The 23,021-nt window shown below is 45.4% G+C and overlaps 1 protein-coding gene across 2 annotated transcripts in view; it reads left to right on the top strand.

Annotated features, from left to right (window-relative positions):
* The window catches only part of SFMBT2 (Scm like with four mbt domains 2), a 120,905-nt gene that overhangs the window by 77,492 nt on the left and 20,392 nt on the right, over positions 1–23,021 (top strand). For both annotated transcript variants that reach the window (XM_076349015.1, XM_076349103.1), the window contains 6 exons: positions 2,733–2,815; positions 6,350–6,476; positions 12,837–12,950; positions 14,253–14,295; positions 14,871–14,941; positions 16,495–16,634. In XM_076349015.1, coding sequence (XP_076205130.1) covers positions 2,733–2,815; positions 6,350–6,476; positions 12,837–12,950; positions 14,253–14,295; positions 14,871–14,941; positions 16,495–16,634 — 578 coding nt within the window. The remainder of the gene's footprint in view (positions 1–2,732; positions 2,816–6,349; positions 6,477–12,836; positions 12,951–14,252; positions 14,296–14,870; positions 14,942–16,494; positions 16,635–23,021) is intronic.

The following is a 23,021-nucleotide window of genomic DNA, read 5'->3' as shown; positions in this document are numbered from 1 at the left end:
CAGTTCCCGAGTATGCTCCTCTTGGAGTGATCGTCGCTGGGCTGCTGAAGGGAGTTATGGCAAACTCTGTTAGTGCCCTCCCGGGTTTCGTTCCTGCTGAAGTCTGCAGCAAAAGGCCTTCCAGCGATTTCAGCGGTGCGGGGCCAAGCCAACGGGTGGTTGTACAGTGACAACACAGTCAAGTTTTTATACCTCACTGAAACCTTGTCAGTGTGCCTTTTCCATCCACTCTGCCAAAATTTTGTGTAGCTCGCAATTAAGATTTAAAACCCGTCCACGAGGGGTTTAAATCAGAGATGAGAGAACGTGCAGGGTGTGGGCAGGTTTTTGGGTGCCTGAAGGCAACGTGCTCTGGCAGCTGGGGTGGACCCCAGGTGATTTAATGTAGACAACTGTGGCTGTCCCCGCCTGAGCCCATCTGAGCCCCTAGCTGCTTCTGGAGTCAATGGCGAGTGAGAAGGACTTTCACAGGGCGATTCTGCTCCTTCTGCAGGAGGACGGACAGATCACCTCTAGATCTGCCTGTTTCTCCGTCGAGTCTTTGGGGAACCCAGGGTGACAGGCACAGCTACAGGCGTCTCCACTGCAAAAATCTGTATGCGATCAGATGAATCCCTTTCTGACGTGATGTGCGCTTCTCCTCCTGTTTTCCATTTAATTCTATGAAGCTGAAAAGTATCTGGCAAACAAATAACTGGAGAGCGAAAAGAACATGGAGGAGAAGCAGAACGAAAATATTGTTGTGGAAATTGGTTGTTAAAAAACAGTGCAAGGATATTTTTTTTTCCTATGAAAAATGAACATTCTCTATAAGTAATTACCCTTTTTTACTTCTCTGTGCGTGTTTATTTCTAGCATTCCAATTATTATGCACTTTGTTGCCCCACAGAGACAGGCATCTTTTAGGATCCTCTCTGCTCAAGGCTTTTTCTCATTAATTTGTTTCTCATGTATGCAATTGTTAGGATTAGAAGTTCATCTTATCCCAGATACTTGCATCTTAGCAGGATGCTTGGGGTTTTATTTTTAAAATTTCTACCTCCTTTTTGGGATCTGGGTGACTGATAGGTGACTCCACTCAGTATTCCAGTCCTTTCTTGCCTACAAAAAGTTTCACAATTTTGACTGTCATAAATGATTCATTCCCATCCGATCTTGAGTGTCCCTTTTTGACTATCAATGAAAAAGGCGTTAAGGGATGTTCTGTGAAATGAGGCCAGGCCGAGATGCCAAGCAGGGAGATTGAGGGGAGAATTTGGCTTTTAGGTGACTCCTGAAACTTCCCAGTGAGAGTAGTTCTGCAATAATGTTATTAGAGTATTGACAGTATCGTCACAGGGCCCTGGACAGGATTAGCACTCATTGGTTTCAAGCACTGTGAAAATATAGACTAAGAGGCAGACAAAAAAACAACCCAAAAGCAAATAAAAAACCCCCTCTCTGTCCCAAGAGTTTATTGCCTAAATAGCCAGGTGAGAAGAATGGATGAGCAGAGGTCTGTTTTGTCTCTCTGTGATGGGACTGTTTGAGAGATGCTCATATAAATCAATGTTGCTTCCCTTTTTTTCCTGGAAGCAGAGGCTGAAGGGATCATCTAGCTGCTGAGACTTTAGTCTGGGAGCTGGGAAATCTGCGTTCATTTTCCTGCTCTGCACCAGATTTCTATACAGTCTTGGATAACATGCTTACTGTGATGGGATTCAGCTCACGTACGCTGAGCTGCTGGAAAGTCAGTCATGGAGGATACACCCATATCAATGAAGAGAGAGGAGAATTTCTCTCATGCTTCAAAAGAGAGGGTGGGTCAGCTTCTGATTGTGCTGGTCCTCTCCCTGTCCACTGCTGAGGGACCCTTGATGTCCAGCTCCATAACCCCATCTTTTAGATAGCTAAAGGAAGGAAAAAGAAGTCCGTGACTAGCCCCTCCTGGAAACTGGGGACAGTAGCACTTCTTGGTAGTTATGGGTTTATTAAAGCCTGGAAGATGCTCACAGGAAAGGGAAAATAAGGAAAAGGTGAAATAAAATAAGGAAGAAAGGTGAGGGGTCTGGAGAACAAGTCTGATGAGGAGCGGCTGAGGGAACTGGGGTTGTTTAGCCTGGAGAAAAGGAGGCTGAGGGGAGACCTCATCGCTCTCTACAACTACCTGAAAGGAGGTTGTAGCGAGGTGGGTGTTGGTCTCTTCTCCCAAGTAACAAGCGATAGGACGAGAGGAAATGGCCTCAAGTTGCGCCAGGGGAGGTTTAGATTGGACGTGAGGAAAAATTTCTTTACTGAAAGAGTGGTTAAACATTGGAACAGGCTGCCCAGGGAAGTGGTTGAGTCCCCATCCCTGGAGGTATTTAAAAGACGTGTAGATGAGGCGCTTAGGGACATGGTTTAGTGGGCATGGTGGTGTTGGGTCGACGGTTGGACTCGATGATCTTAGAGGTCTTTTCCAACCTAAATGATTCTATGATTCTAAAATAAATACGTTTTATTACTTTTTAATGAAGACCTGGAGTTTTCAAAGCGAAATGCAGAAGGTGTGTGTCGGGGCTGGAGAAGCGTTGGCATTGGCTCTCATGGTGTATAGGCAGGCATCCAGAGAACTTGCCTGCTGATACTGCGCAGTTCACTGAGGCGGGATGGGATGCTGAAACACAAACGGTCGTCTGCTTGGGGCCCATTTCATGCTCTCTCTCTGGTGTGAAATGGTGGCTAATGACACTTTCTGTTTTGTCATCCTGCAGGTTACTCTGGCCAGGACTTTGACTGGGCAGACTACCAGAAGCAGTGTGGAGCGGAGGCAGCGCCTCACCTGTGCTTTAGAAACGTGAGTTCCCTTTTTGCCTTCGTGTCACTCCTGTCAATCCATGTGAAGCAAAATAGCTTGTACAGAAAAGCTGCAGCAAGGCTTTGGGAGGTTTCCCCAGACCACCATGAGTCCGTCTTAGGAAGGAAGCTGGAGAAGTGTTTCAGGTCTCCATCCCTAAAAGAGAAAAAAATGTTATCTTACTCTTGTCTTTATCCGATTCATTCAGATTTCCTGCTCTTCATCTCCTCTCTGATTTTGTACAGCACCTAGCACAAGAAGGATCTCAACTGACCATTGCAAGTAATTCAAGTGCTATTAAAAAAAAAAAAAAAACAACCAGGTAACAAAATTGCATATCATCTGGCCCTTTTCACATTTTGGGTGCTTTCTCTGGTTCCCAGGGGGATACATTTAACCGAACCAAATGCGTTTAAAAGCTAAGGTTGAAGCTGTTGAGCTCAGAGTGTGAGAAGAGTGATTAACCCGCATGGATGCTCTGGTCTTTGGGACAGTTCATGTGCTTCCTTGATACAGCAACAGTGATGTGAGAGCGAGCAGCACATCATTACGCTGGAGGCCATCAAGATTCAGAGCTTTGGAAAGAGTCTTTTGCAGGCTGTTTTCCGGCAATGACAGTCTGGCGTGGCTTGATCCGACAGGTATTCATCACTTGGTGAAAGGCAGATGTATCCTTCTGCCTTTTGCAGTAGCCTGGTGCTCTTCTTTATGCTCCCATCAACTGATGGAAGTTGAGATCCCATCAATAACTGAAAATGTGGTGGTACCTAAAATGAGCACAGAAGGGTTTGCAAAATAAAGTGTTGTGAACGGTGGACAAGCAGGTTGCTCTAGGAGTTATATAGCCTTTCACTGTACTCAGAAGTCATGAGACTCGGGGACAGGGTGTTTATGAAAAGCAGAACGGAGGCAGTCTCACAAGACACCAGGCGTGTTTTTCCATGGCCTTTCCTCATCTGTGGTGGCCCAAGGGCAGCCTCGCTTGGAACAGACCTTTGATGGTGAATTGATGAATTTGAACACTTTTTGTTGATGAATTCAGAAGACCTGTATCATCAACAGAGTTTGACCTGGGAATCAAATCAGAGTTAGGAGTTCTTTGCCCCATTTATTGTGCCATCCTATGCGAAACCCTCAAGGGGACTCTAAGCGAAGATTTCTGGAAGCGCTGAGGGAAGCTGGACAATGCTGCATCACACCAGTAGAGTGGGACAGTTGTCACATTTGTTCTCTTCTGCAAGCACCCCTCCCTTTTCTTTATATCTCTTTTTGTTTTGTCAAGTAATGGATCTATGCTCTCAGCACTGGAAGCCTTGAGAATAATCTCTGCATAATATCCTCCAAAGGTTAAATCAGGTCTAAGCACTTTTTTTTTTTCATTTTTTTAAAGGAAACGTTCATCAGATGAACATGTGTCTGTTATTCTTTCACTCTCGATAATAGTTCTCTGCAGAGAGATGTAATCTCGCTGTTGTCGCTTGTGCAACCTCCCTGGCAGGTCGGTCCGTTTGTTTTGCGGCTGTGAGCGGCTCTTTGACAGAAGCTGTATTGCAAGCACATCTTCCACCTAGTGCAGCCAGACGTGGTGCTGGAAGTGGATATGCTGTAGCTGTTTCCCCGGGGGGGATATTTAACAAGGAGAGGCAGTTATGAAATGGATTGACATGACCAAATGCTTAGTAAAATAAACTCCCAGCTAACTGTTTTGCCATTGATTCTGTATAAATTAGCCTCCAGCACCGAATTGCAATGAAAGTTGCTGGTGTGATGATAAATGATGTTTCCTTGTTAGGCAACATAAAAGGCATTTAAACAAACTCACCCTGCTTTTCTGAAGTCCTGGCCGTTGGCAGCTTTTACAGGGTGAAGCTGATCTGTGTGCTGAGCAAGGCTTCTGATAGTCCAAGCAATGTTTGAGGCTAGCAGCACATTCTTGGAAGGCCTCTTGATGGAAAAAAAAGACCAAATCCAGAAGTTTTTAGTCTCACAAAGAGCTCCCGGTGATTGTGCAAGGTGAAATGCCCATGGTCCTAGGTGCTGTACAAATAGCAGAAGGGTTGAATTTGAGTCTGGCTTCCAGTTACTCACATGGGGTTGCTGAATGAGGGATTGGTGTCATTTTGAGACAGTGACAATACATCCTAATTATTATTAGTCACAATCTCAGCCAAGAGGGGGAACCTTTTTGTGCTACTGGGCGCAAAGAGAGATGGAAGCACTCAGAGCCTATGTGTTGCAGAACAGGTGGGACAGAGGGGAGGAAAATGCAAGGAAAGGAAGCCATGGCATGGCCACAGGTACTGCATTAGTGTGTGTTTTCAGGTGGGGGAGATATTGGGAAGTGCCTGACCTTAAATGAAGGGAGAGAGGACACTGGAAGGGACAGAGGGCAAGGATGAAAGTAGGTGAAGAGTAGCTTGAGGCTCGGCTTGTAGGGAAGCTTTTGGAGAGGGTTCTTGGGGTTTCTTGGTCTTGGGGTCCCTCTGCGCTTGGGATCACTTGCCGTGGCTACAAACAGGAGCTGTGGTTTGTTACGTTAGGACTGAGCCATCCTGGCTCTGGCAGGAGTAGGAGGGACTGGTCAGCAGCCTGCTGCTGTCACGTGGCCAGGCCAACCTCAGACTGAAGCAGTTTGCCAAGGCATTAGCCTACAGCAGTGGTACCCGAATGATTTGAATTGCAGCTTCTCTCAGGCTCCCAAACTCGTAGTACAATGGGGGACGCTGCATTCTCTCAACCTCACGACCCCACATTTTGGTCCTGTGTTTCTTATTTGGGGTGATGACCACTCTTTTGGGGATCATTGCTGTAATATCTGGCCTGGCTTTGCCTTCACTGGAGAAGAGTGGGAGGGCAGTGGGGGCCTTGGATGACCTGTGAAAGACCTGTTTCTTTGGTGCTGTATTTAAGCGTACAGAGGTACTGCTGTAGCAATAAACTCAACTGGCTCCATCTACACCCACCTGCAACTGATGACCTTATGTACCTGAAGTCTACAGAGAAGGACCTTGCACATTGAGCTTAAAATACTCCATGAAGAAAAACATACTTGAATAGGTTGCTCAACTTTCTCCAGCATCAGCCTGGGCAGCTAAATGTGTGAAGAAGTTTCTCTGGTCTCAGGCAAGATGGGTTATTTGCTTTACAAGGTTTCTCCTAGCAAGGTGAGAGATGCGTAAGCACAGCAGATATGGGAACCCTCTGTGTAGTATCTCGTGACAAACAGCGGCCAGCAAATGCATCACTAGCAAGCATTCAAATAGACTTGGAGCTGGTGCGGAGTAACCTCCTCCCAGTCTCTGAGCTGGATTGGAGTAAACCATGAAATACATTGCTTCCTGATTTGTTGCCGTCATTGTTTTTTCATATGGGTGTCCAGGGAAGCTCCATTTTGAATCTGGATGCCTTTGTGTTCTTCAGTGTATCCTGCACTTCCAGTGAAAAGCAAACCACGCTAAATTTATGCTTCCCGGCGGACAGCCTAATTAAAGTCATGCAGTGCCATGCTTCAGTGTTGGTCCTTGACTCTTTCAGACATCCTTCAGCCGTGGCTTTACTAAGAACATGAAGCTGGAGGCAGTGAACCCCAGGAACCCTGCGGAGATATGTGTCGCTTCTATCACCTCAGTTAAAGGACGGTTAATGTGGCTTCACCTTGAAGGTATGTGCTGTAAAGGCTTTTTATATTTGTGTGGTTCACTCAAATGGTCTCTTAATTTTGTCCTTCATCCTCTGCACAATACTGCTTTCTCCAGCCTTTCCTTTTTATACACATTGACCAACAATATGTTATTAAGAATTATCTTCCCCTGCTCTCTCCACAAGACCTTCCACCCTCCCATCCATGTGGACTCTATCAGCATGGTCTCCATTGACGATAGAAACCTCCTCACTGCCATCATAGAATCATAGAATAGTTTGGGTTGAAAGGGACCTCTAAAGGTCATCTAGTCCAACCCCCCCGTCCTGGGAATGGATGTTTGCGTCACTCGTGCAGCTGAGACTTCCACTGTGATTTCCAACAGGCTCTCATGGGATCTCCTGTCCCCCTGCAACCTCATTCCTTCCTTTCACTCCTTTTTTTTCACCTAGGTCTATGAAACTTCTGCAATATATGCTGCTCCTCACTGTGGCCATCGCATGCTCGCATCCCTATTCTCTGTGATTGTATCATTTCCTTTGTTGATCTAAGAGAGCTCTTGCAGGCAGTAACTCTATGATACAGATTTTGGAAAGCCATCATCCCATGGAGAACACCACCACTGTACAAGCAGTATTAGGAGAGTGCTGAAAAACTAGCAGAGCATAATACTGTATCAAAACTTCCATTTCTACCTTTCTTGAAATGAGGTACAGATGAGCTCATTTTTAATGTGGTTTTGCTCTTGGGACTTTCTTTCTCAATTCATCTGGGCAAGGACTTCTTAAGTAAGTGTAATTTAGAACAACACAGGGATTCTTATTATTATTGCTTTAAAACCAGTGTTATTTGTAAAGTCACCGAGAGCAGAAAGCCATGCTCATTTAAGTGTTTTGATGGGCACTGTGATAAACCATAAAGTTGTTGTAGCATGCATCATTGTCACAACATAGTTTAATTTTTACCCATCAAGGTAACACACTGTTGTTTGAAGCTACTGGTTTCATCTATAATGAATATAAAAGTTTCAGTTTCCCACTGAAAATCAATAGTAATTGGGTCAGCATCAACTACAAATGTAATATGCTGCTTTGCTTTCTTCTGGAGAACCATGAAAATATCAAAGGCGTTTCTGGTGGCCCATAGTCCTGCTCATCACCAACCTCTGTAAGATCTGTGCTTCTGCCTCTTGATGAATGCATAAGGCAGACGTGCCGTCCCTTGTGCTGCCAGCCCTGACACAGTCAAAAATCAACACCTTGCTGGAACCCTCCCATTTGCAAAATAAAATGCATTTGGTTAAGCTACCATCATGTTTCAGGGAGACGTGATGTTGAAATGCCTCCACCCCTTTGCCTGCAATCACATGCTGGCAGGTAGATGCTGTGCAGCTCTGCCTGTTCATTTCTGATAGGTGCCACTAGATGTTTCAAGGCATCCCTGAGAGATTGGGCTGATGAGAGAGCAGCATCTCTTAAACACTTGCTGTGTACAACCCCAGGAAATACAATGCCGTGTTCTCTCAGTGAGCTGGGAGGAAAGCAAGGCGCAGTCATATTTTGCAGCTCAGGGAGTGATGCATGTTGTTGCTATCCCAGTCTCCTAGCAGGAAGAAGGGATAGGGAGAAACGAAGCTTGTGCTGGGCTCCAGGTTGCAGGGTTGTCCTGCAGAGAGCAGAATCAAAAGGAAACAGAGCAAGTCTTTCCTTTGCTAAAGTCAGTGACACCTGCTTGCTCCGTGGGAGCTCTGTAGCAGGAGGTGGGAGGGAGGAAAGGAGTCACCCATGTCTTCTCTGATGGCCTGTGGGGTCAGTATGGTGGCTCACGAGTAACTCTCCTGAAGTGCATTAAATCCAGGCTGCTGTCAAGATTGTTTCTGCAAAAGCAGTGTGAACCCTCATTCTCGGAGATTAATGCAAGTTTATTTTGGCCCTTCCAGGGTGGAATAGCTAGGAAAGGGTTAATGGGAGAACAAACCATAGTCAAGTACATGATTTCCAGAAAGGACAGAGGAACAGGGGTCGCGACAGGGGGTTCTTGCAGAGTTCCCATGTGAGATGAAGTCTCAAGCCTGATCTGCACAAAAAGTCACCTTCCCTCCTCTGCAAGATGCTCAGCTCTCAGTGTTTTGGGGCTGGAAGACAGTGGAAGCCAGATTGATACTAACTGTATTGCTTCTTCATCACCTGGCACATCACCTTCAGCATTGTGCTGCGTTGATTATAATAACCCAAGAAGTATTTCAGCATCTGACAATGTGCAGTGCAATTTGTACAAGAGGAAGGGTCTCTAATCAAAGCCCTTAAAGTTAGTAAAAACATTGTCAGGTAAACCAAAGTACCTCATCTGTGCTAGCAGCTTGCTCTAGAATATAAGAAAGGCAGACGTTCTGTGGTGTTTAGCTCTACGAAAGTAGCATTATATGATAGACAAGGCTTTCCCGACGCCTCCGAGATAAATCCCATTCTCAGAGATTTATAACTCAGTTGCTACCTAAAGAGAGATTCCTCCTGACCTAAAGCTTGGCAGGCCAAATCATTTGTGCTTCTCGTGTCTTTGCTGCTAAGCCTCGTGGTTTGGGCTGGCTAAGAACTGGGGAGAGCAGAGCTGCAGGCGTGTGTCCAAATGCAGCAGAGGTGGGAGATGTAGAAGAGCTGGGTTGCCATCCTTCTCCATCCCTGACATACAGCTGTCACCCCAGGCGGTTTGTCTCCTCTGTGACTTATCTCCAGTGTACAGAGCAGATACGACTTTGCATCTTTGCTTTTGGTAGAGCTGTGTGCAATGGCGAGTTTTGTTTTTTTCATCTGAGATAACTGGTTGCCTTCTGACTTGAGGTAGCTAAAGCTCGTCTGCAGCCTGGTCTGGACACGGGGCAAATATTTTTGTTAAAGAGCTGGTATCAATGCTTGTTTGAAATTCAGTTCTCACTAAGACTGTTGTCGAATTTACACCCATCTGGTCAAGGAATCTGACCCATTTTGGCAACTCCCCTTCTTAAATGGCCAAGTGCCTTCACTTTTATATGAAGATCTTACGGGGTTTGGGAATCTTTCTTTCTTTTTTTTTCCCCCTAAGTTGTAATACTTTCAAAGGGACTCCGTCTTCACTAAGCTTTTGCCCATTATAGTGAATAGGAAGTGCTGTTTCTTGGGTCTTTAAATCAACTAGTCCTCCAAGACCCTGGATAGAGGCAGGGAGAGGGCCACACGCTCCCACCTTGCTCCCCTCCCTCATCTCTCCCTGCCTTTTACTCTTTTAATTTCTTAAAGGATGTCTTTTTACAACTTGTCATAAAAAAACCTGTGTGCATCCTTGTCTTGAGTTCTGATATATAGATGCTTTACGCTTGTTTTATATCTCAATACCAGGAATAGAATGATCTGTAGTAAAAGGAAAAGATGCAAAAGACTGCAAAAATAAAAAGAAGTCTTTGCTGCTGTTGAAATACATGACTACAGTATGCACAGAGTTGCGCTAAAACTAGACATTAAAAAAACCCCCAAAACCCTGCTTGCAGAGTTGTAAAATAAATGCGGCTTGAACTGTGGCATGGTTTTTTGACTCCATTAAGACACTATTGTTTCTAACTGATTATTTATATTCTGGTAGCAGCAAGACTCCCCAACTACCATGGGAGCCCATCGCTGAAGGCCTTGGGTCCCACCATTTATCATGGGCGCGTCTGAAGCTTTCATTGTTGCCCTCCCAGTTTCGCTGTTTGACAGCCCAAACTGCAGCCATAAACCAGGATGCAGTAGTTAAGCAGCGTCGAGTTAGACATGAGGGAACATTGTTTAATAAATCACGCTTTGTACAGTAGCAAAACTCTGTAAACTTCAGGGCGAGCATTTAATGAACAGCAGTATCGTTCCCCCGTGGTGGAAAAGCATAGGGCTGATCCGAGGCTGTGCGCATCCCATCACTTTCTGCTACTTTATTACTCATCATCTGCATTGTTAATTTTTACTGGTTCATTTTAGATTTTAAAGCTGGAGATTTCTGGTGTGAATTTATACAAGTAATAATGTACACTCTCTGCACAGCCTAGGAATTTGAGGAAAACCCTTTTGTTAATCGCTTCTCCAGGGAGGTTTTCCATAATTTTCCCTTGGAGAGTTTTCCAGAGTTGCTGCTCTATTCTGCCCAAGATTTGTAGCAGGAGATGGAAGTTTTCCTCACCCTATTTCCAATCTCCCTGTTCTCTTCTTTTCCATCAAGTCTTACGGACATTTCTTAGTCTGAGAAGATGGCAGCATAAAACGCAGCAAATAAAACTAATGAGTCTCAAACAAGCTGTTTTCCACTTATATGAGTGAGGCCAAACGAAGCAGGAAGATGTCGGAAGTGGAAGGCAGGGTTATCAATTGCCAGAGGGAAGAAGCAGTGCCAGGGAGGACAGAGTAGCTGTGAATATGTCTTACGAGAGGAATAGCGGTGTTCCAGGAAAACAGACATTATGGTGCTTCCTTGCTCATCAGCGCAGCTGCAGCTGTAAACTTTAAAAACAAAATTTTCCTGTCACATCCATTGTTGTTTGCAAGCAGGAAAGTACATTTGATCTGTTTATTGGGTCAGAATAACAGTGTAGAACAGTTACAGTAATGAAAATAATGGCTTTTCCTAGATCTGGTGAACTTTCAGTGGGGACTGTGTTGATCTCTTGCTCTGTTTAGGGCTTGATCCATGGCTTGATCACTTCATGCATGTCTTGCCACTGACCTCAGCAGCTCTCACATCAGTTCCTTGGCTGGATTTGTGGCGTTAGGCAAAAATGTTTTGCCCGCTGGAGAGTGCAGCTGTCATCAAGTTCAAACTGAGCAGTGACCTCTTGGTATTTTCTCATGGAGGGAAATGGTTTTGCAGGGAATGCCAGCTGCTGAGACCTCGCATTGAGGCTCAGCTGCTCATATGAGCAGGTTGTGTCCTGTATCATGTGCCTTCATCCCATCCTCTTCCCTTCCCCATATGCCAGTGAAATAGAGACTGTATCTTCAATGTATCATGTGGGAACACAGTGCAGTGCTCAAAGGAATACCACGAAGACATCCATGAATCTATGCAGACATCATGATTTCATTTTTTTAATTATTTCCTCCAGCAGTGTGAGCACCGGCACCTACTTTCCTGCTTCCTTTGGGTTTTCATACAACCACACGCTTTCAAAGCGTGGCAAGTTTATTACTAGAGACGAGATTGATCCAAATGCTGCGTCTCAGCCGCGATGCCATTCCCATCACAAAGTTCAATTACTGTTTCAATTACACTGCAAGCCCTTGATGAACGTTCATTAGTGGGAAGTTCCCCGTAGTCATCTGGCTGTGCACAGTCAAACACTGCTGCATTAAGCAGGAGGCAAAGATGCTGTAACAGATGCAAAGGCGAGGATGCTGCAGGGGAAGCTGCTGGTTCTTTGGTCTCTTTTATTAGGAGACCGTCTCATGCTGGTGCTGGAGCTTTAGGTCGTAGGGTGGAAATGGCAGAGGGGGGTGAAGTCGCTGGCTAGGCTGTGCCAGCGCAGACGGGCTTGAATTGGAGTAATTAAATGGTGTCTTGACTCAGGACCCAGAGTTGTTTTCAAAAGGACTCAAAGCCAGCAGGAGTATTTCCATTTGCTGCAGTGGGCTTTGAGTGCGACCCACATAAACCAAGACAGGAGACTGTCTTCTAAAGGAGACAGGATGACCAAGCTGGAAGAGATTTGCTTTAAGCAGAGATTTCCAGTGCGGTTTTGGAGTCAGTATTATGCCAGAGATCTTAGTGCATCTGTCCCACTTGCGGTTTTTATACTGCCTCACCCTTGTTGGGCGATCAGCTCATGTTTCATGTGTGGTGAGGAGCCCTAAGAGAATTCGTGGCATCTCTAGACAGAAGAGTGGTCATCGCTCACCCTTAAAAACAGTGACTCAAGGGCAGAACTACACGAAAAAGCTTCAGGGGGGCGTTGGGGCATAAAGGCCCATCACCTACCATCCTGTTACAGCCCATGTGGGCTCTCTTAGCAGTAAGAGCAAGCACCCAGCAAGTTCTGCTAACTTGCCTGTGCAACTCTACCAAAAAACCAAGGGGACAATCAGGCCGTCTTGCTGGGGAAAGTCATGCATGTTTAACCTTACTGGCTTTTGGCTGCTTCACTGTGCACCCTTAGAGTGCTCTTAATGGGGGCTTTCTCTGGAATCACATTGCACTGTAAATGCAGCAGCCTTATCGTTGCTGTCTGTGCAAAATTGAAGGTGAAATGATGCCTGGTTTTGATGCAAGGAAGCAGATTTATTTTTACGTGTTCCATCATTTACTTCCCTTGGTTCATGATGAATGCTCGAATGGCTCTTGAGCTCGGTAGTCCCATGTCTAAATTACATTATAAATTTGTGTTTATAGGTTTACAGATGCCCTCTCCAGAGTACATAGTTGATGTAGAGTCTATGGACATTTTCCCCGTTGGCTGGTGTGAAGCGAATGCTTATAACCTAACTCCACCACACAAAGCTGTTTGTAAGTACATGGAAACCTCAAGCAGCATAGATATTACATCAACAGATTTATCAGAGAGTTTGTCTTATGTCTATAATCCAATTCTTGAAACTACCAACCTAACTAGCAGACTAGTAACCAGGCTGTAAGTGCACTGTAATAAATAGTAATAAACCTAATTAGTGACCAGACTCCACAGCACTGATACTATGCAATTTGTAGTTGTCTGTGTGATCAGTCCCTCTAAAAATGGGATTGTTTGCACTGGGAAAGGCTGTTACGTGGTTTGGGATTGCACAGTGTGGCATGTGGGTTTGCGATGGGGTTGTCAGAGTGAGACCAGGTTTTGTTGCGCTGAGCCAAGTTCACTCGGGCAGCTGAGTGAATTGGGGACATGGGATCTCAAATCAGGAAAAAAACCCGATAAAATATGGGGTGGAATGGATACAAAGAGGCCATCTGGTGCTCCATCTCCAAAGCAGGATCTGCTCCATCTAAATTGAGAAATGTTTGCTGGCCTCCTGTGATGGAGTTTCTACCCCTTCCCAGGGTATCTATCCTGTTACTTCACTGCCCTTAACAGCTCAGAGATTTCCCTAGTGTTTAATTTAAATCTCTCCTGGCCCAATTAAGCCCGGAGTGTTTTGTCCTGCCTCCAGTGCGTACTAAGACCAATTTCTTTCCCTTCCATTTGCATTTGAAGGCAGTTCATGAGTGCTCAGTGGCTTGGTGTTCTTCTCCTGTTCCTCACAGAAACTATCCAACCCTGATCTCAAGCCACCTGATGAAAAATTAACCTCGCTGTTTATATTAATTAACATCTGAAAGGCAAATTTTAAAATGTGTCAACCCTTTTGAAGAGTTAAATATGCTTAAGTTAAAAATCAGGCAGCCGGGGCCTAATTTGGGAGAATACTGCTATAGCAACATTATGCAGCCTTATCGCAATTTATAGCTAGGGATAAATTATGCTGGAGGTAATCATGCTTGTAAAATGTAATCTTATCCATATGTGTTTCTGTATGGAAAAATATTTGTGTTTTTATTTTAATTTTTTTTTATACTGATCCCATAAAACACGATATTAGCATTCCAGAGGAAAGATTAAATATATTATTACATCTTTAAAGTAGGTTTTAATGATGTAGTGACTTACTTAAAAAATACCAAGAAAAGATGGCGATAGTAGTTAAGTACCATTTCATTGTGTTAGAAGTCATTTTATAGTCAGTGCATTTATACAGCTTTTTATGCGTTATGGGTATACTTTATAGGACAGAAGGGTACAAAACTATTTTTTCCTTCCTTGCTTCATTTTTGCAGTGCGAAGGAAGAGAAGAATTGCAGTTGTGCAACCAGAAAAGCAGTAAGTTTTTGTTATTTAAGGTGATATTTTTACAGGGATGCATCAGGTCTTCCAGGGGAGATAATACACAGCAGCTGAGTGACTTTGCTAACTACTGCCCAGATACTGCAGCAGACTCGGCAAGGGGGTTCCTTTAAATCTAAAATATTTGTGAACATATAAGAAAGTCTTTGCGATAGAAATTTTTTACTAGCTGGGACTGTGTAGCCAGTCTGGTGGCCAGTAAGGGATGCTTGTGGAAGATGGACATGTAGCAGGAGGGCATTTCCCTATCTAGTCCTTGCAGGTTCTAGGAACTAGAATTTAAGGGACCTAAGTGTGAATATTTGCAGCCTGAAAGGCTAAAGGTCACAGACCAGAGTATATTTTTGGAGGAGTGGTGGATCTGGCTGCTGCTTCTTCAATGTGCAGGCCCTGGGCTATGATAAACTGTGTGGAAGCGGGGTTGCATTTGAGGTATCTCCATTTCTCGGTCCATGCAGGTCCTGGTGTATCTCTTGGTCCAGCCTTGAAGGCTGATTCTGCCCCTTTGCCCTGTCTGACACTATTAAATACACCGAATTGCTGTTTAACAGGTTACCATCCACAGTGCCTGTTGAGAAAATACCTCATGACCTCTGCCCGGTTCCTCAGCCAGACACAACAGGTAAGGCTGCTCGGCACCAGCAGGATCCTTATTTCAAGGACCCGTTGCCTGCATGGAGGGGGACGACACACTCCAAAAAGGGAGTGAGTGTGTCATACGGGGCGGGGGGGGGGAGATGGAACCACATCCTCAGGGGGTGTGAGGTGGTGTGGACCCACCAACAGTGCGAGGAGTCTCTGATGTACAGCATGTGAGGGTCTGGTCCTCCATGTGCAGACGTTGTGTCTTGCTGGGGTTACTGGAGTTCCCCTGCAGCTTGCCCATTTCAGCTAACGATGTTAGGGCCAGGCTAATGAAGCCCTGGTGGAGATGGATGGGACTTTTTAATTGGCATCAATGAAATTGCTTACACCAGGATTTAATGCGTCCCTGTGTTAGCATCATGACTGTGTGGCATGGCTGCTACTTCTGCTAAAGGCACATTTTCATAGAATCATAGAACCGTTTAGGTTGGAAAACACCTTTAAGATCATCAAGTCCAACCGTTAACCTAGCCCTGCCAAGTCCACCACTAAACCATGTCCCTAAGCACCACATCTACACATCTTTTAAATACCTCCAGGGATGGTGACTCCACCACTTCCCTGGGCAGCCTGTTCCAATGCTTGGCAAGCCTTTTGATGGAGAAATTTTTCCCGATATCCAATCTAAACCTCTCCTGGTGCAACTTGAGGCCATTTCCTCCTGTCCTATCACTTGTTACTTGGGAGAAGAGACCGACCCCCACCTCGCTACAACCTCCTTTCAGGGAGTTGTAGAGAGCGATGAGGTCTCCCCTCAGCCTCCTCTTTAACGATGGCAGGAGGCTCTGAGAGTGCAGTATTAATCCAGTTAATTGCATAGACTCAGCAGGAGGGGCAGGATTTAACGCACTTTATTTCAGCAGACTGCAGGGCACATGTTGGCATCTGAGCCGACATCCCAGGGCCCTGTTACAATCAAATGGGGAGAAACAAGCTCTTTTTGGGTATGATAACCAAAAAGCGGATAACCACTTGGATAGCACATGAACCGCATCTAGAAGTACTCACTTCTCTCCATGGGCTATAAAGGACCCCAGAGTAATTAGCTCAGACAAAGAAAACTACTCTGTAGACCCACATTGGGTCAGGGGAATGGCACCTCAGTGCTTACTGGGTTGGACAGCAGATGAACAGGGGTTTGCGGAGCCCTCCACCTGAATTTTCTCCCTGAGCCAATTCAGTATCTGTGAGAGGCAGCTAATACGTTCCCTTTCGGGCAAGTTGCAACTGAGTCACTCGTGTCCATCTGCGATGCGAGTTACGGAAGAGCCTTGGGTGACGTTATGAATGAAGTCCTTTCCCGATTCTCCTTTTGGTAGGGTGTGCAGCCAAATCAGTTGCTATTAAAAGCAAATCCGTGTCAGACGGATTTGAGTAGCAGAGGCTTCTCTACCTCCTATCCCAGGGAAGACTTCTTTGTGCCTCATTTACTCTTCTCCCCTCCTTCCCACATCTAGGAGGAAGAAGAAGGGCCCTTCATTTATTGTACAAAAGTGCTACATGCACATCAATGCTACTTTCTCCTTGCAGGCACCATCAATGGGAGATACTGCTGTCCCCAGCTCTACATCAACCACCGCTGCTTCTCAGGTCCATATTTAAACAAAGGCAGAATAGCAGAGCTACCTCAGTCTGTCGGGCCTGGCAAGTGTGTGCTGGTCCTCAAAGAGGTACGGCTCAGCTATCTTTTGGGGGGATTTCAGGGGAAAGCATGGGTCATGGGTTGCCAGGCCCAGAATTTGAAAAGAAGGCACCTAAAATTGTCCTGGAGCTCTGTAGTGGTTTCCATAAGTCAAAACTGCAAGCTGGGAAGAGAGGGTAGGTATATGCATTGCGGGTTTTGATGGGAGAGGTGACGTTTTTGAAACGTGGGGAGTTCCGTTGGTTGGGAGCAAGTTTCATCTAACTGTGTGCAAGAGAATTCATGTTCTGACCGGAGCCGTCCCCAAAGAGGACCTCTGTGGTGGTTGTCATCAACCTGTTTCTCAGCATCCACGATGCTGTTGGGCCAGCAGATTCAGTGTGTGTGACACCTTTGTATGTGTGACCATGGTCTGATGGGGCCCAAACCATCAGGATCCAAAGTGAACAGGACAAGGCCAGGCAGGGGTGCGTGCAGTGTGCTGAGTGGAAGCTGTGGTGTACCCAGATCTTGCTGAATGTGGATGGGTTAATCCCATGCAGCAGGGATGGCAGAGCACCACCATCTGTTCACTTTCTGCTGATGGAATCAGTGCTTGCTTTGGGCCAAATCCAGAGTGTTGAGCTCTTGCTGTTGACCTCAGGGAAAAGCTAGCTTGTCTGAAAACAATGCATAAATATTTTCCACGCATTACAGTCCATATACAGATGACAAGCAAGATGACTACAGGTGGGAGAGGACAGCAAGATGGTGCTGTTGGATAAGTAGGGTGCCACTGGTGCCTTAGACACCATTTCAGTTTGACCTGGGTCTTCTAGAAATCCAGATCCTCCAGCTTTCTGATCTGTACCTATATGAATCCCACTTGATGTGGATGCAGGGACATATCTGAGCTCCCTCTGCCCTTGGTGAAAAAGCATGGAAACTTCTAGGTCTCCATTTTATCTGATGTATTTGCAAGATCGTCAATGCCCAGCTCAGGATGTTTGCAGTTGTCTGAAATGAGATGAATCCCATCCCTTAACAGAAATGCCTGAAAGGTGAGATTCCTCCCAAATCACCCACCACTTTTGAAAACACGTCTGTACGGTACTGTAGAGTGTACTGTACTGTAGAGTGCCTTCTGTGTCCGCATTCACTTCCTCATCGCCTACGTGCACTGCCTTATACACACCAGCACTGCTGGTTGTCTCACATGGTTGAAAGCTGGGCCGTGAAGAGAGCCCCGCAAACCAGCTGCCTGTGCAGGTGGGAGACTTGGGTCTCTCTTCTTCTCAAAGAAGCAGTCAAAGACAGCCCTCAGCAGAAAGCAGGATAAAGTGGTTGCAGAGCAAAAGTTGACAACTGCCAAATTTGAAAGCAAGTCCACAGCAGCTTGCTGATGGGGAGCGTTAGCAATCTGCTGCTACTTGAAAAACAGGCAATGAAAAAGCAACATGGGGGAAACATGAGGCATGCACAGTCAATACTTATGCTAATGTTTCTTCTTCCTTTCCTCCTGGAATTTGGATTTTGAAAACATAAGCAGTGCAAAGCTTCTGCCAGGTCCTCCCCTAGTATCTTAGGGCTTTGCTGCATAGACTAACACCAGCTTCTCCAAATTCCTCAAGAATGGGACCAGTTACCAACTGTGGAAACCAACCTGAGTTTTCTACAGAAAGGCTATTTTCTCTTGCTCTGCCTCCTTACAGACTTGCTTGCTGAAGGAGCAAATAGCAGTGTCAATAAGACATGGGCATCTTGCTTTTGGAGACATGAATGACTTCCCAAGGAGAAGGACAATGGCAATGGCCCAGTGTTGGTCAGTGTTATTTTGCAGATAAATTCAAGCTCATTCTGGCCACAGGGACCGGGTCCAAATTCTGGAAAGGGTGAAGAGAAGACATTCAGGGTGTTGCTGTAGGGGAGATACACCTGGTTCCTATCAGCTGCTGCCAAGACAAGAGAGGTGTCAGCAGCTCAGAGAACCATGGGCAGTGGGGAGGATAGGGGTTCCCAGCACATGGAGGAGGCAAGAAGTGACAAAGAAGACATCCCTGCATCGAGATGAAGATCCGTGGCAGCTGCCAGAGCACCCAAAAGGACTGCAGAGCTGAGTGGTGAGAACAGTGCAGGAGATACCTCCTCCAGCCCAAGACCACAGCCACAAGGCTTTGCACAGCTGAAGAGCGCACAAGGGTCCCCATCCCTCCGAACCCCGTCTCGGTGCTGAGCTTGATGCCTTTGTCTCGCTTTACACCCGCTGATGATGTGGCCCCGAGAATGCAAATGCATTATAATTATCTCTCTCTCACTATATAGGAAAATTGCAGGCCATTGTAAATTATGCATCAGCATAACTTGTCTGGAATAGATAAATTATACATGGGCTTTACTTTGGCAATACACAGGGGAGGGTGGGAAAGACAACTCAAAACAACAGCTACGAAGGAAAAACGGAGTCAGTAGCTGTCTGGCAAGAGCTTTTTAAATCACCCTGGTCTCCAGCCATAACTCACTGCCTTTAGAGACACTCTAGTTAAAAATCTGTGCCAGTTGCCAGCCAGTTCACAGTGGGCAGCAGTCTCCGTGGTGGAGATGTTGCGGTGTTTGGCACTGGTGGAAGCCCCAGACTAAAAACAGCTGAACAACCAACTCCTACCCCATTTGCTGGCTTGGATTACCTCTAAAGCAAGAAGAGAGCAGATGTCCTCTCCCCGCTAGCACCAGGTGATGGGAGACCTTGGTCCTGGCTGGGTGCCGATGGGGTAGCTCCCCATCCTCTACCTTCCTCCACACTCAGTCATGAGGGATGTAACAAAAAGTGCAGCACAACTGTAGTTCATGATGCTCCTCAGCCCTCTTTTCCCCCAAGGTCTTGTCCTTCCTTACCTCCATCACTGATGCAGTGAAGCAGCATCTGGGATCCAGCTCCGAACAATCTGGTGCTACCAGCCTGCACGCTAACAGTGAGATAGCTGTGGGTCAGTACTGCTTGGCTCTGGATTAAACAAGGTTAGGAGACACCTATATAGTGTGGAGTAGGAACATCTCCTTCCATTTGAGTAGTCTGGGCTGTTCTCACCTGAGGTGTCAGGAGGGAAGCAGCACGGATAGGTTTGCTTTTGTGCAGCACCTCTTTTCCAGCAGAACAGGAATTTCTGCTGAGTTCTGCGTTGTTACTGCATCCCCCTGAGTTCTGCCCAGTTGCTTTGTCCTAGTGTTGGATTCAGAGGTTGTGAGCTCTGCAGGGAGGAAACTCCTACGGTGTCTTCCAGAATGGCTGCCCTTGAGCAAGATTTCCCAGCAAAATCTTGAGAGCAATTGCAGCTTATTTGGTAATATGATCAAAAGTACTGATTTTAATTCTGTGTGTGTTTGTGTGCGTGTATCCTTACATCCATGCAAAGCCTCAGGTGAGTGACAAGTAACTCTTGTGCTATCTAGTGCCAAACTTATTTTTAAAGCCTGGCTCTTCATTACTCCTGGTGCCAGCACAAGTCTCTGCTGACACCAGTGGTTTATTGTGGTTTCTTTCACCCCAAGAGGCAAGTGAGGTGGTAATGCCTGTTGTTTAACATCAGCTGCAAAGCTTATCTCATTCCTGAGATACTTGTTTGGAAAAGAAGTTGAAACTTGGAGCTAAATACAGTGGAGACATCAACTATTGCCATCCAACAACTGCATCTGGGCTGAAAAATAGTGACTGTATAGTAGCTAAGATATGTAGTAAATGCTAACTTGAAGTTAAATTAAAATAAACACATTTTCAGCTTTAGATTTAGTTCTTGGATCAGAATATCTAAAAAATACTTCTGAACAGTTCTTCCATCTATGCCAACAACTTACCATGGCAACACTGTAAAACAAAATGAGATGTCTTTTTAAGACTTCAGATGATCTATAACCCACCATATCTTAGGGAAATATGCTGTAAAGATTAATTAGCCTCATTGCTTACTGCTCTTAATATTTTTAAGACACTTTGCTCTTTCTCGATTTAAAAAGAAAATGGACTTAAAGGTAACGTGACTGTCCAACTGATGCAAACAGGAGAAATCGGCCAGCATTTGTGAAGGAAAGCTATTGTACGCTGCAACTTGAATTTTTTGGAGCACAGCATGACTTCTTAGGAGCAATTTGCATAATTAAGTCACGGTGCTCAGAAAATTAAGTAGATTTTACTGAGCCTTAGGTGTATGATTGAGCCAGGCTGATAGCATTATCATTAGTGATCAGATACAGTGTTGGAATGGCAGAAACCTTCTATAGTCTGGAAGGCTATAAACTGCATTTCTGCAAGAGGGTTCACTAACATCCTCTTCAAGACTGCTCTGTGGACTTCAGCTCATCTGTAATGGTTCCTCCAACTTAGGATTTGGCCATCTGTATTTTTGAAATGTCATGGCCTGTCATAAGCATGTCAACACTTAAGTGCTACAACCTTGACTATGACAAAAGCGCACTTTTAGATGCTTGATTGTCCAACGAAAGAATCCCAAAGAACTCTTTTTTCCCTTTTCTCTCTGTCCCACAGGCACATCATTATTCCAAGGAAAATAAAATAACTTTTTGTTGTCCTGCCTGAGGCTAGCCTGGGAGTTAGGGTCTCTGCTGTTAGGTAGGAGATGTGGGCTCACATCTCAGAGGAGGGAAATTTAGTTTCTCCTCACAAGGATGCTGATCTTGAACAGCAGAAGAGGTGTAATGGTGTTTTGAACTGTACCTTGTCACTGATACCTCCTGAGAAAGCTTCATCCAGGGTTGGGACTATTAATGAAGAGGGGTGGAGAGATGAGAAATGTATGAATATGTCATGGTTTAATCTCAGTCGGCAACTGAGCACCACGCAGCCGCTCGCTCACTCCCCCCACCCGGTGGGATGGGGGAGAGAATTGGAAGAGCACAAGTGAGAAAAAGTCGTGGGTTGAGATAAAAACAGTTTAATAATTGAAATAAAATGATAATAATAATAATATGATAATAATAATAATACACAAAGCAAGTGATGCACAGTACAATTGCTCACCACCCACCGACCGATGCCCAGCCAGTCCCCGAGCAGCGGCCCCCCCCGGCCAGCTTTCCCCAGTTTATGTACTGAGCATGACGTCCCATGGTATGGAATGTCCCTTTGGCCAGTTGGGGTCAGCTGTCCTGGCTGTGCCCCCTCCCAGCTTCTTGTGCCCCTCCAGTCTTCTCAGTCGGTAGAGCATGGGGAGCTGAAAAGTCCTTGACTAGTGTAAGCACTGCTTAGCAACAACTAAAACATCGGTGCGTTATCAACTTTGTTCTCATCCTAAATCCAAAACACTGTACCAGCTACTAGGAAGGAAATTAACTCTATCCCTGCCGAAACCAGGACAGAATACCAAAAAGCTTTGATGGGAAGAAAGGTGCTGAACTGCCCAGTGGTATCAGGCCTGTCTAGACATGCTCAGAAAAGGGCCCTTGTGCACTTGAAAATCTGTGACGTGGAAAACTTTATAGCTAAGGTGTCAGGTGCTTATAAGGTTGGGTAGAGTCTTGTGGTGGTGCTGTGCGCTCATGCTCACTGATGTGATTCCAGCCTACTTGACTCTGAAAATCCAAAGGTTAGCAGTATCAAAATAAAACCTCATAGATTTTTAGCAGCAAAGGCTGGTGTTGTCTAATCCACCCCTCTTCTCCAAGGCACCCAAACCATTCCTGATGGAGAGGGCTGAAAATAAACTACCAGAATCTCAGACTGGTCACACTCCAGCCAAAGGGAATTTAGTGAATCAGATCAAAATTTGATCAGTCTGTTGTGGATGAAGTGACTTTCCATCTCCAGAGAAAGTTGGAAACTTGAAATTTGGAAACTGGTTTAGGTTTTGTCACTATTTTTGCTTTAATCAGAATTAATTTTTCCACAAGAAACAAAGTGTTCTTTTTTCTCCCTAGTGTTCAATAGTGTGTAATATGAAGCGGTAATGTTGTTGGAAGATAACACCGTTAACATAGTGGTGGACTCCTGCTGTAGGGTATAATGCCAAACTCAGTGACTTATGTGAGATACGAGAAGAGTAAAAGCCAAAGCTTTTTAAATAAACATTTTTATTCCCTTAAAGGGAAATGATTGTTCTTACAAAGCACTCTTTTTTAAACTGAATTTAGAAGTTTACAGAGTCCTGCTGATGACAAGCCAGCTTTGAGAAAAGTCCTGGTATTGTGGGTGTCTTTGCAAGGGCTGGAGTTGATTAGGTGTCTGGGATAATGCCCAGACAGGGCCACACTGTTATTTGCAGGGTCAGGCTTTCTTTTCTTGCTCATTTCCTAACTGTTCTGACAACTCATAAACACTATCGTCCTGATAAAGGAGCAGGGCAGCACTGTTTGTGGGAATCGGTCAGCAAGAGACGCTTGCTTTCTGCTCCCGGCTTTCCCACTGGCAAGCAGGGTGGGTACAGAAGTG

This window comes from Aptenodytes patagonicus, chromosome 1 (genome assembly GCF_965638725.1).
Source record: "Aptenodytes patagonicus chromosome 1, bAptPat1.pri.cur, whole genome shotgun sequence".
Taxonomy (NCBI): domain Eukaryota; kingdom Metazoa; phylum Chordata; class Aves; order Sphenisciformes; family Spheniscidae; genus Aptenodytes; species Aptenodytes patagonicus.
This window is presented reverse-complemented; position numbering and strand designations above follow the sequence as displayed.